This window comes from Montipora capricornis, unplaced genomic scaffold (genome assembly GCF_036669925.1).
Source record: "Montipora capricornis isolate CH-2021 unplaced genomic scaffold, ASM3666992v2 scaffold_506, whole genome shotgun sequence".
In the NCBI taxonomy this organism is placed as follows: domain Eukaryota; kingdom Metazoa; phylum Cnidaria; class Anthozoa; order Scleractinia; family Acroporidae; genus Montipora; species Montipora capricornis.
Genome location: NW_027180246.1, coordinates 20001 through 37500, shown reverse-complemented (window position 1 = coordinate 37500; position 17500 = coordinate 20001). Strand labels below are relative to the sequence as shown.

At 38.9% G+C, this 17500-nt stretch overlaps 1 protein-coding gene and 1 pseudogene across 3 annotated transcripts in view; both read left to right on the top strand.

Moving 5' to 3' along the window:
• The window catches only part of LOC138036851 (chitin synthase chs-2-like), a 56341-nt pseudogene extending 52255 nt beyond the window's left edge, over window positions 1-4086 (top strand).
• LOC138036846 (uncharacterized) overlaps window positions 1-17500 on the top strand; it is a 178462-nt gene that overhangs the window by 145605 nt on the left and 15357 nt on the right. For 2 of the 3 annotated variants that reach the window (XM_068882910.1, XM_068882912.1), the window contains exons 1-3: window positions 14401-14460; window positions 16039-16099; window positions 17030-17089. The exons of the other annotated variant lie outside the window; for it this stretch is intronic. Coding sequence is in view for 1 of the 2 variants with exons in the window: in XM_068882912.1 (XP_068739013.1) it covers window positions 16051-16099; window positions 17030-17089 (109 nt within the window). In the remaining variant the exon portion in view is untranslated. Of the gene's footprint in view, window positions 1-14400; window positions 14461-16038; window positions 16100-17029; window positions 17090-17500 lie in introns of those variants that run through there. 3 annotated transcript variants of the gene reach the window in all.

Below are 17500 nucleotides of genomic sequence, written 5' to 3'. Positions count from 1 at the left end.
GAACTTGAATTTATGCTTCGTGGAACTGGAGCGAGGCTGAATTAATATGCAGCACGGGAGTTTCGGGCTTTCAGACTTTTAAACTCGTGTTTTGTGTACATAATAAGCTGCATTTACACTCTAAAATTTTAGTTAAGCCAGGGAGTAAATGACGTCACTTTCCCATAGGGTCCAATCGGTCAGCTTTGAACGTGAGTAATAGCGGACCATGAAATCTAAAACTTACACTCAAATAATAAGCCTTTGATAAAATATAAAGCTCAAAATTTTGCGAGATCAGGTGCCAAGCAAATACTCGTTCAAATTCGGAAGAGATAAAAGGAAGTGATTTTCTTTTTCATCATAATGGCACTACTCTAATACTAGAGGTTTAAAAACCTAAGAACCTCTAGTATCAGCAGCCAATTCAACCCACATATAACAAAGCGGCTGGGAATCTAACCCGAGCGACATTGGTTGGAGGCGAGTGCTCTCGGCGCCATCCACCTTCCCTCAGGCACGCACCTTATTTACTTGTGACTATTACGCTGCATTTTAATTGCGTCTATTCAATGCCCTCTGTTGTTACGGCGGGCAACGGATGATATGTATTGCATATTCAATTATTCTGACAATATTTCCTGCAGAAATCCTTAAATACGTATTCTAAAGTTTGAGGGAGGTTTCTTAAGTATATGAGTTTAAGTCACAGAGAAAGATTCTTTCTATTAAATCTTTTAAACTACTGTGACGTAGCCCTTGAAAATGTGAAAGCGTATGTTTTCCTCCATGCAGTAGAACATGTTATATTTTTCAAGATCGAGTGAAGCCCATATCACTGCTGTATATGTTGACGGTCAAGTCCGGTCTCAGGTTGAATCCGCTTTTACCTGGGTTAAATTGATCCTCATTTTACCTAGGTTGAATATGCACTCTACCTACTTAACAGCAGCAATCAACCCCCCCCCCCCCCCCCTCAAATTGAAAACACCTATACCATCCCTCAAGTTCTGTTTTACGCATCTCTCTTAATGTTTCTCATTATGTTATCGGTTAAATGACCTGTTCTAAGAACTTAACAGTAATCGAACTCGGACCCTCCAGATCTAATAGTATATACCATAACGACAAGCATGCTCAACCCAACACAGTTCTTTTCGTTATTTACTATTGTATAATAAAATGAATTGATATCCATGTATAATAATCCTAACCTGACCCTAATTTTAAGTTTCTTCAGTTCATTTGAGTGCGTATCCAACCTAGGTAAAGTAAGGATAACCAGTTACGCTGAAAACGGATCTACTGGTAACATATATAGAATGAGATTGATGCAGAATCTGAGTTGAACTTTAATTCAGAGTATAATATTTTTCGTTCATTTTGTCACTGCAGAATTATGCAAATAATTTTCGTCAGCATGGATATGACACCATGGAATTTTTGCCTGGGATGACAGAAAAGGTAAACTAATATATCCACACACGTGCACATTCTTTAAAGGTAATAAGGTATATATTAAATAACTAAAAAAAAAAAAAACATGTCATTAACTTAATTACTAAATTCTTCGAGATCCTTTGAAAATGTGACCGGCACTTTCTTAACAGGATCTTGAAAGTATTGGCATCAAGGAGAGAGGACATCGCATGAGACTCCTGCGAGAAATCAAGAAAATCCCACGGGAAGATATTGAAGAGGGCATTCCGGTAAGTCATGGATAGGAGCCTCGAAACTTTTTTCTCAAAAGTGGAACTGAACGGATTACACGACTATTAAAATTGCATGTAAAATGTCAATTGAGATTTTTGCATCTTGTAGGACAGTGTTGAAGACTGGTTGAAAGAACTTGGTCTGGGTGAATATTGGCCCACTTTTGAAAGGAGAGGATACAAAGAGCCAAGCGATTTGGAAGATTTAAAAAACATGAAAAGAGATGGCTTAAAGGAAACGTTTAACATTTGCAAGACAGGCCATTTCAAGAGATTGTCATCTGCGATTCGGAAGCTTCAATATCCTAATCAAGGTAACAAATGGCTTACTAAAAACGCACTATTATACCCTTACTTTACACATTGGTCAGTTCTACTCAGTCTTGCACAGTTAACGGCAATAAAAATGTCGAAGTCTAGGCATCTGTTACGATTTTATTTCTTTCTTTGCCTGTAATCAACACCTAGTTTCTGCCCTTCGTTCTCGGTCTCTGTTCCATGTGATATCTTTTTGTTTAGTGTCGTAATTTCCGACCATATGTAAATTCATGTCGCTAACCTCGTATATATATATCGAAATCGTTTTCATTGTATCACTCGCTCTTCATCCTAATCGACCAATTGGTAAGTGTTTTTTCTGTCTCCGTTATAAAGTTGTACTCGTCGGATTCGTTGTAACATTCCACTCACTTTGTTTGTATTTTTTTTAGGTATTTACCAACCTTTTGCGTTAAATACAATTTCTGGTTTTAACAAGTTGTTTAGTAATCGTTTATCCCTGGTCCTCGCCATTTCAGCATCTTATGGTTAACATTCTTTCGTTCATCTTGTGTCAACTCAAAGTTGTTTAAATACGTCCCACGAAACATTGCATGGTCAATAGATACGGTTAGAATATTTGGTCAAGTTCTTGGCAGTTGGACGAAAATACCATTCTACTTGAATTTTCTGAATAATTTCAGGAGCGTAGACAGTCTCTGGAAGAAAGAGGGTCATTTCCCACACTCTTTTCCCCGGAACAGTCGGATACACAATTGCAATTTCCCGAATTCTCCACTGGATATTTAAAAAAATTAAAATAAATAGCAGAATTCCATGCCGTCATCTATTCCGCCGTCTATTTTTTCGCAGTTAAATTCTTTGTTTTGTTTTTCAAGGGGGGGTCACGGATCCTGAATAGACATAGATAAAATCTTTTGCTTGCCGACAACAGTAATTTGTTGATTTTGAGAAATTTTAACTGTATTTTCCTATGAGAAAAGTGAGTTCAGCCTACCTGCGGATGACTGCGATTTTTTCCGAGTATCTTTGACTGGTCGTCTCTGTTTTTCATACAACGCTTTAGCTTTTGCCATCTCCTGTACTTTTTTATTTTAGGACAGAAGAAAATCCGTCTAACGCGCCGTGAAATCGATCGACTTCCTTTAGGCTACCTGGATGATATCGACCCCAACGAATGCGCATTTTGGCATGGGTTACGTGAAAGGTGTCTTATTCCTGAGCTCTCTACTTTTGACCAAACCTCGAGCCTCAAGGAAAAACTCGTGGAGCTTCGAAACACGTCATTAGTGGTGTTCGCAGTCGCAAATGCACTGTGGATGATCATTATACTGACTTTGGTTCAACAAAAGGACCTTAAAGTATTGGGTGTTGATATTATAGGACTTGGTTTCCTTACTATCTATGGGTGTATCTTTGTCATACAATTTCTTGCCCTTTTGTGTCATCGTTTTAAAACCGTAATTCATGTTTTAGCACGTACACCTTGGAAAATAAGTCCAAAAATTGGAACCAATCGTGTTTCTCCAGCTTAAGCCTTCGGGCGTTCGTGCTCAGAAGTGTGAACAGACCTTATCCCAGATAACTCGCTTTGCGGACAAAATATTCTGAGGCTGGTGTGCGGAATATTTTAAACACCTCTCCAACAGGCTCACCCATGCTTCTATTTTCTTACCAACTTGCTATTACCATGATAAACTGTGTTACTTTCGAATAAAATTAGGCAGAGCTATTGTTATGGTCTTCTTACCTCATTCCGGCTCAGAGCTCTGTGCCGTTGGAAGTGTAAATAAATACTTAAGTGTGGACTACCAAAGTCAACAGCATTGTGTAAAAGGCCCAGTTTACACGTTGTAACATTGATACAATTATTCTCGTTGGATTTCTCTTTAAATTGTTGGAACAATTAAACAGTAGCGAGTATTCCGGTCTAATATACGCAAGTTTAGGCTTACATTCATTCCGCTTTTGCGCTAAGCTTTTCAATTTAACTAAGCTTACATGCCTTTAATAAAGTATAGGCGAGATATTTACGAAGGAAAATTCCCTTGTTTTTCATTAAGGCCTTAATCCTTCTATTACTGCAAAACGCACATATTATAACTGGGTGGAAGAGTCTGTAACGTTAGAAAATAATAAAAGTAGACTTGAGTTCTACGGTTGCAACGAATTCTTTAAGCATTGGGTCGCAACGGTTTGCAGCACCAGCCAATGAAAATGTTCCTGTAACCTCACGTGATATCGAAACGAAACAAGTTGCATGAAACGTTTCTTAGTGTAACAACAGTAAAACAACTTGTCTTGTAATGTGAGAACGTTTGTAGAAATGGCGTTGCGAGACAAGTTGTGCGAAAAATTGCAAAGTGTAACAACGCCTTAATGCATTAGGGACCTTTAAATAGTAGGACGAGGACGACTACGAGTACGAATTTTTAGTACTGAGCACGCGCACTTCAAAAAATGTCTGTCTCCAAACCCTATGCGCATGCGCAGTACGGAAAACTAGTGCTCGTGGTTGTCCTCGTCCTCCGGTGTAAAGGTCCCCATTATCACCAGAGCAGGTCGCTAATCTTATAAGGAGAGCTGCTAAACGATCTTGTCTCTTGAATCCAATGCACACCTCGGTGGTTTTTGAGGTCATCATACTGCTGCTGGTGATCACGAACATATGATTAACTTGACATTTGAATCTTGTGAATTTGCATTCACCTGAAAGGAGGCATTACTGCGACCATTGCTGAAAAAGTGCAGACTCGACATTGCGCTTAAGAACTTTCGCCCAGTCAGTAACCTCCTTACGTTTCCAAACTATCGGAGAAGGCGTCAGCTATCTAGCTCACCGATTATATATGTCTTGCATATGACCGCTCCTGTCCGCATAGAAACAATACAATGGCGCTCAGTCGCCACTGCTGAGAGTGAAAAACGACATTTTCTTAAATATTGGGGCGCAAAAGGTCGCCCTCTTAGTGCTTCTTGATCTTAGCGCTGTTTTTGATATCGTTCGGCACAAATGGAATGGCGCAGGGGTGAGAGGACTCGTCTCCCAACAGTGTGGCCAAGGTTCGATTATCATTATTATTATTATTATTATTATTATTATTATTAATTTTACTTACTAGGCATTTGCTTGAGAAAGATAATTTTAGTTGCATCAAAGTTAGGTCACACAGTCATAGAAGCTAAACCTGAACTTAGAAATCTTGGGTCATGGTTTGACTCTTATCTTGCCTCGGCTTTTTACCACCTGCATAATATCAGTCGCAATCGGAAGTTTTTTCAAAAGTCCCGATGCTACTAAAGCTCTCGTCAGTAAGAGTGCATTATATGGTTTGCTGGCCTCACATTTTAATAAAGTGCAGCACGTTTTAAGTGCTGCCGCGATGCCAGTATGTCGCGCACCACGCCACTGTCACACCATACCTCTCTTGCACAAGTTACATCAGATTAATTTAAGGTTTAACTTTCCGCGTTTATCAAGGCCTTCTTCGGAATTGCGCCAGTCTACATCGAAGAGTTAATTACACTAAAAGTCGAAGATAATCTTTGTTTAGAAAATATTCCTCGATAAACTGGCTACTTTCCATTTCCAATCCTCACCCTATTTTTAGTTTTCACGGCCAATGCGGGGCGATATTAAACGATCAACGCATTAAAGAATTTTCTCCCCCATTGTTGTAAATTATACCAGCCATGAAAAATTTGTTCTCTGCTTTTCTTTCCAGTTTGGCTTAGTACCCAGACACCTGCTTGTCAAAATTCGTACCCATGCCTCAGTTCTATGACCACTTACCCCAAATCCATTGAAAAGGGAAATCCGAGGCAAAATTGATGGCAAATTGCAACAAACACTAAAAGGATAAAGAAAATATATGTCATGTTCTTCCGCCGAGGAAATCTTTGTACGAAGTTTTGATTAATAATCAACAGGCTTATGAGAATGGCATGAGCGAGTAAAACAACCTCCTTTCCAGGAATTTTTTGCCGAGGTTGTGTGTAAAACTAGAATGGTGACTAAAATGATCACGTAAAATGTCAACTTTTTAGGAAAATCAAAAAGGATCGCTCGTAGAATAGGCCTTAGGGTAGTCCGGACGCGTGCGAAAAGTCACAATAACTGCCGTTGAAATAAAGGGCATGGAAACGTCGTTCATCATCCGGCATGTTGAACATTGTAAGGTGCACGGTGACACCAGACTCGACATGGGTAGTCACGTTGACTTTGCGTGGTCTCGGTCGATACAAAAAAGGGGGTGGCATAAGCAAGGACACCAAGGCTCCATCTTTAACATGCTCAAAGATGCTTTGTGAGTAGAATCACAGAGGTCATATTTGTTCTTAGATATGACTGATCGTTGTGTGACTCGTTGTAGTAACACAGTTGCCAGTTGCTCGCAGCCTAGTTAGCGCTAACCGTTGGTTAAGGGGTACCAAAACCTATAGGTTTCTATGGTATTTAACACTGGTTAGCGCTAAACGCGATTCGAACAACCCGGGCCAGGACGAAGAAACAGTGAAAAATTACTGTTTGGTTGAGTAATAAGCCTCTTCTTGTAGTAAATATATGAATACCAACATTACAATTTTGGAGCAACATTTAGTTCTTTTGAGCAACTTTCCTGGATACTTTTAGAGCAACTTTCTCAAAATATGGAATATCTTGTGGACAGCCCTACCCCAAGACATTGACACGCCTTTCCCACTTTCCATACACAAGAATGATATAACAAAGAAAGCATCTGTCATTCCTCAGGTGATAGAAAGCTAGTTCTTTGTCATTCCTGCCTTTTTTTTCTTATAGGCAGTCTTTTTGTTATCTCGTGACCCTGAGAGAGAAAACATCCTGACATAATTTACATTCCATTCGGTTCTACGTCATGCAACCATAGAAATATACGAAAACGTAATTTTTGTTGTTGCATGAATTAACATGAACGTTTGCCTTGATAATGACGATAGCATCGATGAAACGTAGGGAAGTTGTAAATTAAAATTACAACTAACTTAGAAAAGATATGTTCCCTTAAAAAAGAAAAAAAACTATTTTACAGTCTCTGACGTCTTATTATATGCCACGCAAAAGACTACGGAAAAAGAGATTCAGATAATGGTGTGTTTCACTGTCACGCATCCAAAGAAATATATTCGAAACCGTTCAATGAAAACAGCAAAGAACTTAAAATAACAAGACGCCTACAAGGGCGTATCCGTGGAATGCGCAAACAGTTAACACAAATTGTCCAGTTACAGTCAACTTCAAGTACAGGTAGACTTCGGAAAATGGCGAAAGATTACCAGAAAGATACATCTGTAGTATAACTTAAAGTTTTTTGTTGTAAAAACTCATTACTAATGTCACTAAATTTGCAAATGCAAACAACGAAGCCCTATTAGCAGGTTATCAGGATACGGGATCTTTTATTTATTTATTTTTTGGAAGGAGACTTAATTCAAATCCTACAGTTTTACTTACTTCGTTAACTCCTTTCATCCAAAAATTACAGGATCAGCCTTAAATCATCCGAAAAACTTATTACAAATCACAGTTCAACAACTTATCATCCTGGGCCAGTTGTTCAGAAACTGGGTTTTAAAACGAGTTTTATCCTCTACTCCCAAATGCTGTTCAAGGCTGATATTCAGTAAAACTTCACATTAGAAGAAGTCAATCTTGAAAAACAAAAATAGGCAAAGGAAACTGTGAGAAAAAAGTTGAAAATATGAAACAAAAGTTTACACTAATCCTGGATTAAGGTAATTGGCTTTCGAACAACTGGGCCCTGTAATCGACGTCTGGTTCTGTAATCCTGGTTTAGTTCCTTGCAAACTGTATAAATTTGCCGTGGCGAAGACAAGAAGACAACATCCGTGCTATATTTCTCTCAATGCTCAAAAATTCCGTAATTGCGTGTTCTATAGTCCAGTCCAAATTTCTAATTTTAAAAGTCCAAAATCTTTATTTCAGTATCTTGGTACCAAACGTTCCACAATAACTTGAAATCTCGTTAAGAAAAATCATTAAATCCACTAGTCCAGTCCGGATTGAGATCGCCAAAACTCTCTCTATCATCGATTCAAAACTCAACAAAAGCTACAAGTAGTAAATAGTTATCAGAAACTACAACAGTTCGTCCTGATTCTACACTCGAGCTGAACAAAAAACCCTCGTCATCGTTTCTCGAGAGAACAGACAAACAGCCGAAACTGTTCTGTGCCTGCCCCTTACGGCACTGAAAAAGTACCGTACGTTGTACAATAGTACTTGACCGTAGCCCTTGGCCAAGAAACTAATCTTAGCCAAAAGCCCGAGAAGCGATCAGGATACGGGATAATTAGGTAAAAAAATTGTGGGGATACGGGATTTTTAGTCTGGAGGTGGGGGGGGGGGGGGGGGGCAGAATTGAGGAGATACGGGATATTTTTTAAAGTAAGAACGCATTGCGTGTGGTAGTGCAGTAACTTGACAGTGTTTTTTTCCATAACTGTCAACTGAGCTGCGTTTTGTTTTTTCCAGGAGATTCAAGTCCTTGCACAATATGTAGCTCTAATAATACACGACATTGTTTGGTATCGTAAATCATTACGGTGCCATGGTAGACATCTTTGCTATATACCCTCTAAGAAGACATGTGGTTCAGTAAAATACTAAGCCCAGAACGATTGAAGAAAATAACAGGAAATCGAGAAACATTTGGCTTCAAAGCTGACATGTTGATCATTTACAACTTCTTTCTCACCACAAGCTTAAGCGTGTACTCTGAGCTTCTAACAGCTTTCCAAGACCAGTGTTCACTAAAGTTAATTCCCTTTCCGGCGGGGTTAGTATCTGGATAGGGGACGTCAAAATATGCGACTTTTGCTGTCAGGAACATACGCCCAAAAATTCTATTTTAACGCTCAAAAATGCGAACTAAGCAAGGTACAGATTTTGCTAGCCTGCTTTATGCAAAACAAATATTGACGAAAAAGTAAATAAATATTAATATGTAGTTTTTAAGGAGTGCAGAAGGAACTTTTAGGAAGTGTCGATCGAGAATAAAACAATTTGCCATCAGCGAAAAACATTTCGGGAGATTTTTGTTACGTTCCATCAGAGTTCAATTTTTGGTCATACAAGTAAAATCGCAAAATCGGAAGTGACATCGATTTTAGCGGCCGCCTGTGATCAAGTTATACCTTGCGTGTTTACTGACAACTCACGAAACAAAGGATACATCTGTGACAAAATGACGGCATAACACCTGGTTTTTGTTAGTGCGTTTTTTTTTTTTCTTTCAAGTGTTATAAAGTTCGACAAGATCTATGTGCGAATTTAACATAAAGATCACAATTGTTGATGCTAGTCCAAGTGTCAGCTGAAGTTAAACTCCTCCGAATAAGGTTAGTACTTGGATGGGGGATGGCTGCGAAGTCCCCGTGACGGCGATAGCTAATTCGTTTTATTTAAACTTGATTTCATTTTTTATCTTGTTTGGCCGTTGAAAGCTATTTTCTTATTTTCTTTCTACGTCAAAACGGCGAACAAATTGATTCCCAAGAAATATTGGAGTACGTAATTCGTTCTGTGCAAAATGCTTCTAATGAAGTATTCGTTCTATGCAAAATAATAATGTTCACAGTAGAACACACAAGTACGAAGCAAGATCTAGAAATAACGTAGAAAATTCTCCTTACCTTTAAAGCTTGCCTTTTTCAAAGAAAAAGCATCTATCCACTTTATCGAATAGGTTAATACTGAAACAAGCATGGCGGGCGGAAAGATGCTATTGGAAATGTTTGCTGTCACCGGTCTAACGGAAGTGTGTCACGGTGGCCGAGTGGTCTGACGCGCTAGCAAAGAATAATCGTGATGGCTTGGGAAGAAGAGGAGTTCTCCTCGGGGAAGGGAAGTTTGGAAATACCGGAAGGAATATAAGTCAATCCACCCGATCGGAGATTAATTCAATATCCGTGGGGTATGCACATTTGTGACTACCAACAAAAAAAAGACACCAGCCCGGTTTTAAGACGTGGATGCCTTCGTCATTCCACCTATTAATTTTCGGGAGATTTATTGGCTAATTTACGTCACGTGGTGCAAACTGACAGGTCTGTTTTCACGTGATAACACGCGTTTGTGTGGATATTTGCCCTGCAAATGCTGTTCAAAAGAAACAAAGCCGGCGGAAAAAAAGGCAGCAGAAGAGTTTCTGGAGTCTAGCTTGTGATAGTGACATTAAAAGGGTGGTGGCAAATGTTGCTCTGGAAAGTACAAGAAAGTCAACAAAACATATTACTGTCAATGTCTTTGAAGGTGAAGAAAGTTAGGTGCACACTTAAGAGATTTAATCCCACGCGATCTTAAACTGAGTCAATTTATAGAAACTAAATATTTTGAGCAAGAGCCGATACAACGTAGATTTAGTTTTAGTGGTGTACTATATTTCCGCTGGCCAAACCAGCCTTCTTTAGGTACAATGAGAGTTTACATTGGATTGATTCTATGTACATATATATAGTAATGGATGTTGACGTAATACTGGAAAAAAATGTGATAAAAAATAGCAGTTACAACAAATCTGAATTCAAATACTAAGAGTAACGGAAAATAAAGTAAGTGACTCTGAACAATAAACTGAAATCTAATACGTTTCTTCGCAGATAATAAGGCCGTTAGGGGAACAATTTTCCTGCCTTTTGAAATTAAAAAAGCTTCCCTGGCCTTACGGATCGAGTCTCTGTTAGAAAATATTTTTTCGATAAGAATTAATTGCATGTCCTTAGAGATATTGTGGGGAGAGGAAAGGAAATGTTCTGCGACTGTAGCAGGTTTGGATTTGGTGTTAGCGTTATCTAAAAGGCGACGGTGTCCATTGAAACTGTCTTTTTAATGTCGTTTAGTTTCTCCTATGTACTGTAGAGGGCATCTGTTACACTGAATCATGTAGATAAGGTTTTTGGTTTCGCAAGTTATGTGGGAATTAATGGAGCGTGTTTTGGCAGTAGAGAAGAATGTGTAGTTGGTTAGGCCATGGAAAATGTAAGGACAGGTAGCGCAGTTTTTGCCACAGCGAAAAGAACCGGAAGGAAGTGCGGAATTAGAATGAGTTACCTTAACTGCAACCAGCAGATCTCGAAGTTTAGGGGAGCGCCTGAAAGCCACCACAGGTAGATGTAGGAAAGCATTTTTGCAGCGGTCACAGGTAAAAAAGTAGATTGTAGTGTTTTTTTTTTTTTTTATTACGTTGAAGATGGCATGAAGTGATGGATTATAGGTCGTTATGAAAGGTATGCGTTCGGGTTTGTTTCTCTTTTTAGGTTGCACGGTATGTATGTATGCGGGGAATGTCTGCGGCTCGTTGTATTTGTTTAGTTACAAAGTCGCATTTGTAACCTCGTTTCAGATGGTATGTCGTTAGTTCAGTGGTACGACTCTTCGTCGGTAGAACAAATTCGTCGTAAGCAGAGTGCTAGGCAGAAAGGAATGGCTTTTTTTGTGTGTAGAGGATGACAAGAGGAATAAAATAAATGTTGGTGTTTGTCCGTAGGTTTCGTGTATAGGTCTGTATTTCTGTTTCCGTCACTAGTTAGTGAGACGTAAACGTCAAGGAAAGGAACATTGGTGGGAGAGTGTGAGCTAGTGAATTTTATGGTAGGGTGAATGCTGTTGAGATAATCGATTTTAAGGTTCTCCGGACTTTCAGTCCACGGATCATAAAAATTTCATCGATGTATCTCAACCAAGTACGGGAGTGAAATGGGGCGTTTCTTAGAGCATTATTTTCGAAAAGCCCAAGGAAGGGGTTAGCAAAATAGGGGACCATTTTAGTGCCCATAGCTGTGCCGTGGATTTGAAGGTAGTGGCTGTCATTAAAAGTGAAGTTATTCATGGTGAGAATCATGCGGATGAGGTCGCAAATAGTGCCAGTAGGAATGGTGTTGAGGATCAGTGCGTAAAAAAATGATCACAAGCGTTAATACCTTAATTATTTGAAATATTACTACATAAAAATGAGACGTCAAGTGTTACTAATAATGAATTAGACGGTAATTTGCCAATGGTAAGGAGTTTATTGAGAAAATCATTAGTGTCTTTAACATAAGATGGTATAGTTTGTGGACAAGAGGTTGAAGATGGTGGTCAATAAAATGGGATATGCTTTCAGTGGGATGACTATTGGATGAAACAATAGAGCGTCCTGGGTTACCGGGCTTGTGTACTTTGGGAAGGATGTAAAAAGGTACTGGTTTTACGTTAGGTTGTATGAGGTATTGTTTTGTCTTCTCGTCAATGAGGTCGTCAGTGTAAATTCTATTTAGGTATACCGTTACTCGTTTTTGTGATGTCTTCATTAAAGCGTCGGTAGAATTTAGAGTCGTTAAGTTGTCTGTTGCATTCGTCAATGTACCATGTTTTAACCATAATAAGTGTACCGGAACCCTTGTCTGCTGGTTTTATTACAATGTCTTGTCGTTGTTTAAGTTGGCGTATTGCCTGTCGTTCTGAGGTGGTAAGACTGTCACGAGTAGGTTTAGGTTTACACGTAGTGATGTCAAGTTTAACAGCGTCTAAAAATGTATGTAGGGCCTGTTCCCTGTTATCAGGAGGGTTCCAAATACTTTTATTATGGAAAGGGCTGTCTCGTTTGTTTACGTTAGTGGTGTTGTTCTCGTCAAAGAAGTACTCTGTTAGTCGCATGCGTCGAGCAAAGTCGTATATGTCGGCCTAGATTTCAGGCCAGTTGAATGGCAGATGTGTCTAGGAGTAGGACTGAATGTGAGGCCAAGTGCGAGAACGGATATCTCGTTGGGAGACAGAATAGAATTGGAGATATTTATAACAGACGAGTGATCAAGTGGAAGCTTAGCAGGCTTGCTCTTGTGGCGAGAGCGTTTGCGAGTGCGGGAAATATACTTAGTTTCTCAAATTGTAATTACGCCGATCAGATCAAGCCACTGATCCAACGTACACCGACAGATTGTCCACGGTTGCTTGCTTCAAAACTCTGCAATTTATAGAGTAAAGAATTTAATACACTGTGTTTACTAACTATAAAATAAACCAACCGTTCGAAGGAGAGAGAAATTCCAGCCGCACTTGAAACTCTGTCATCCAGACTTTGCACATTCTGTCTTTCATGGTTGAATTAAATTTCTTTTTCAGTGAGCAAAAAAGCGCCTTGTTTTCGAGTTTTCGACACGCAGTGACAATTAGAATGATTTGATTCTTTTTCTTAGACCGACACGCTTACTTTCTAGTCAAATTTTGAACAGTGTATCAAAAAAATACGAGGCATCGCCAGCACATTCAACAATGGCTTTTTACGAGCGGTTTTTTTGCGCGATATGAAAATTAATGGGACGGTTATAAAATAAATAAACCCCTTTTTGGTTTGCTGGTATGTTGGCTGATAATGTCCTTGGCTGAGAGATTGTCCTCAAAATTTCATATTTGCCCTCGAAGCTTCGTTTCTCGGCCAAATATTCATTTTTCGGACAATCTCTCAGCCGTGGACATTATCAGCCGACATACCAGCGGCTAGTTCTAAAGCAGAGTATGGGGAATGGAGGAATGGAAACGAGGAATCTGTAATATAGAGAATCTCTAAATACGAGAAATCTGAAAAAGGGGGAATTACAAAAAGGAGAATCTCTAAAAGGGGAAATCTTTCTCTTCCGTCCGCAGTTTCCGGTTAACCTGGAGTGAAAGTTGGTGCTTAGTTGAAGCTTTGAATATATTTTCCACGATGTCAAAAGTGAAAGTTTTACTGTTGTCCATATTTAATATCATAGAGCTATATTTTTAATTTTTAGCGACATCATTGATTGAGTTTTCTCAGGCATGTCCAGTGAGAGTTGTAAACATCGTCTGGCGATATTGTTATCTTTTGCAAATGAATGTAAAACGTTTGTATTAAGTTCAGTCAAACAAAGTCTACCAAGTTCATTCCTGGCTACAACATTCGGACAATGTTTATTTACTGTTAAGACTTTTTTGCAAAGGAAAATATGTGTTTTTTCAATGAAGTGTTTTTCCCTGGTGTTGAAATCATCCTTCTCGTAAATTCCCCATACCTCTGAACCACATAGGAGGATTGGTATGAAAAGTGAATCAAAAACTTTATTTGTTACAGCAAGTGGTATTTTCGTGAAAACTAGAAAGCGACGAGTGGCGACAAAGGATCGTGTAACTCAATTTGCAATCTCTTCAATTTCCGTTGGAAGAGAAGTTGACGCCAAGGTAGGTATGGTAGGTATAATTATTTACAATTGCTATTTTATGCTAGTTAATCTGAAAATGAAATTTATCCGCGACTGGTTTTCCATATTTCTTCTGGAAGATCATAACTTTCGTTTTCTTAGGATTCGATGAAACGAAAGGTGTCACGGAAATACATGTCGAGAAAAAATTGCTTGATGACGACACCGTGGAAACACTTTTCCTCATGTGTTCGTCACGTGATCCATTTGGATCGTGACACCGCTCACAGCGTCCACATTCTCATACAAGGTAGGAAATAACTTATAGCATCTCACTTTAAAGGCTTTAACCAATGCTTAGTTTAAGCCCAGCAGTATTTTAAGGCTACTTTATTCGAAACGACAGTAAATCTTGACAATGATGACTTTTCAAAAGTAAACATGGTACAACAGACTGTAGCGAACTAGCCGGTTCAACAGCAGAAAGACTTGTCTTGATCGCAGTGATACGCGAAACTGTACAGTTTTTGGGTCGCCATGTATTCCTCTGAAGTCCTGCTTGTCATAACTGGAATACGCTCAAGGTTTCTGTTCAAATTATTAGTTGCATTTTTGCATTGACATTTTCTCCGAAGAACCCGAGTACGTTTATTAAATACGCTCAAAGCCGTTGCCATCCCATCACTAGCTCCGCCAGTCCTTGCTTGCAATCCTGTCATAACTGGTTTTTTATTGCCATTTATACCCTTAGGGTAGTACATCGCTTAGAAATGAACCCATCAATTTGATATGCAACGATCGTTTCCTCATGATCAGAACACACGTTTCGTGACCTCTCGAATATACTTGGCTTTGGAGTAAATCCCTTAGTAAAGACTGCCGATTGGGGACATTATTTTTAGCTTTTCTGACCAAAGAAGGCGAAGAAAGATATGTTCTAAAACCAGCGTCCATTTCAGGTCGAGTTTCTATTTCATGAAATACCGGGCGACTATCAAAAAAACTATATTTTAGGAGCAAAATGTTTTCTTTATTATTATAGAAAAAAACAAACATGTTAACTCCGTGACCTTTTCTACTGAGTAACGCAGCTCAACATTTGCCTCTTATGTGCCAATAGGGAGCTTACGAAACGACGACGCCGACGGCAACGACGACGCTACAAAACAATAGGTTTAGTGAGCAAAAACAATGGCTCTGCACGTGCGTTTTACATTTTGGTACATTTGTTTGCCGTCATCTCCTAAATGACGACGTGAAATGACCAAATTCAAGGTTCTGTGGAGGACGTTAGCACATGACTATGAATTTTCAGTTCTCTCTCTACGCTTCCAACCCACTCATGCCAGTTTAATTCCTCACCTCATTTTTAACGCGAAACGACATGAAATAGCTTCGTAGTGATATAAATAACGCGAACTCGTATTTTTAAATGAAGTCCTCGTAGCCGTCGTCGTCCTCGTTTCGTAAGCTCCCTCGCTATTGACGTAAACGTACCCTGTGAACACCCTAGACATGGACGTGTTAGATATTTTTCGCTTTGCTTTGTTGGGAAAAAAGGGCAACTGAAGTGTTACGTCTACTTTTTTCCTCTTTTTTCTTTTTTTTTTTCTTTTTTTCTTTTTTCTGTCTTTTTGTTTCTTTTCCGATCTTTCCTTATCTCTCTTTGCTCTCCCTTCGCCACGTATCCTTATTTTCGCTCGTTCTACACCACACCCCATCTCATTCCCTTCTCCCCCTTGTTCCTCTTTCCCTCCCCCTCCCCCTCCCCCTCCCCTTCGCTCTCTCCCTTTTCTCTCCTCCCCTTACCATTCGTCAACACATTCCTGTGGGTTAATTATACAAGTCAAACATAAGACGAGAAAGGCACCTTCTTTATTCTTTTAAGACTGAATGAAATATGGAGAGAAAAAGAAATTTCATTCTGAGGTGGCTTATCCTGGCTTCTGGTAAGTATTTATTAAACCTGATAGAGGTTTTCCCATTCGTTCATTTAATAATGAAAAATGCCTGTCGGGCGGAGCATTTTATTCTTTGAAGGAAGCTCAACTTGGTGACAGAGGGCAATTTGTGAACTTCGAGATTTTAACCATACATTAGAAAAAGAAAATTAAGGTAGAATGGGCTGCAAATAGCTTTTTTATATTTTTGCAACTGTGACACGATTAAATAAAGCCCAGAGTACTTTACCAAATTGAAAATCAATGGAAAAGAAGAACGGGAAAACAACGAATAGAAACATTTACTGGCTGAACATTTCTTTGTTTCTGAGCTCATCAGCTCAGCTAGAGTCGAAGTGCAAGTTTTTGTTTTCAAAGATATGGAAAAAGACACTCTGAATTTTCTTCTTGAACACTTGCTCTAGTGTAATTACCTTGTGATCTTTAGCACTGACCTCATTCCACCACGAAACGCCAATTCTGGATCGAAGAAAGCCAAGTCCTCTTTTCAATTTCACTTTTGATCAGTATGAAAATTTCCTGACGTAAAAAGCCGCATGTTGTAAGAATAGACGTCTTAAATATTTTAGCGTAATAACTGGTGGAAGTGTATTTTCAACAACGTAGACCATTGTTATGTTGTTATGGCAACGTGTATCGTATTTTTAATGCCTCTCTTTTCGGTTTTATAAGTCCTCAGCTTAAAACATTAATCAGGTTGCCATAAGTGTGTTCATTGATTCTTTTGATTGGGGCTTTAATTTGACTTGTTTTTTTGGTCAGAAATATAGTTCCTGTACGATTCCGTCATACACAGATCGAAGAGGCGGCCTACTTAGACTGTCGTTTTAGCTCTTTGGATTGCGTCAGTGTAAATGTCTAGGTTTGAATTTTTCATTATTATTATTATAAGTTTATTATTATTTTTTTTTTTTGCAGTTGAAATGGTAGTCAAAGCACAGTTTTGGGGACTGATATTTTCTTCACAGTCTCCGTCATGTAAGTAGAACTTCAACTCGAACTGATTGTAGATGGTGTGACAACATGGATAGTTAAGTCTAATTGGTAAATGTCTCCTGTGTCTCCTGTGTTTTGGGACCATCTTCTTTCAAAGTTCTGTTACACGTCACAATTATTCAAGATTGCGGCGCCCGGAAAATTTTAATGTGAAAATGAATGTTTGCAAAACATTTTTCCTGATACAAATACTGATTGAAAATTTCTAAAACAAAATTTATTGCAAATATTATTTCCTCGCACGGTTTTGCATGGCTTTTTGCGTATCAATTTGTCAACGAGTCAATCCGAGTTATAACAATACAACAATACCTCTAATTTGCTAAACGATTAGGTTAAAATACTGAATCAGTCTATTATTAGACAGCACTTGTGTGTATTACAGCAACAAAT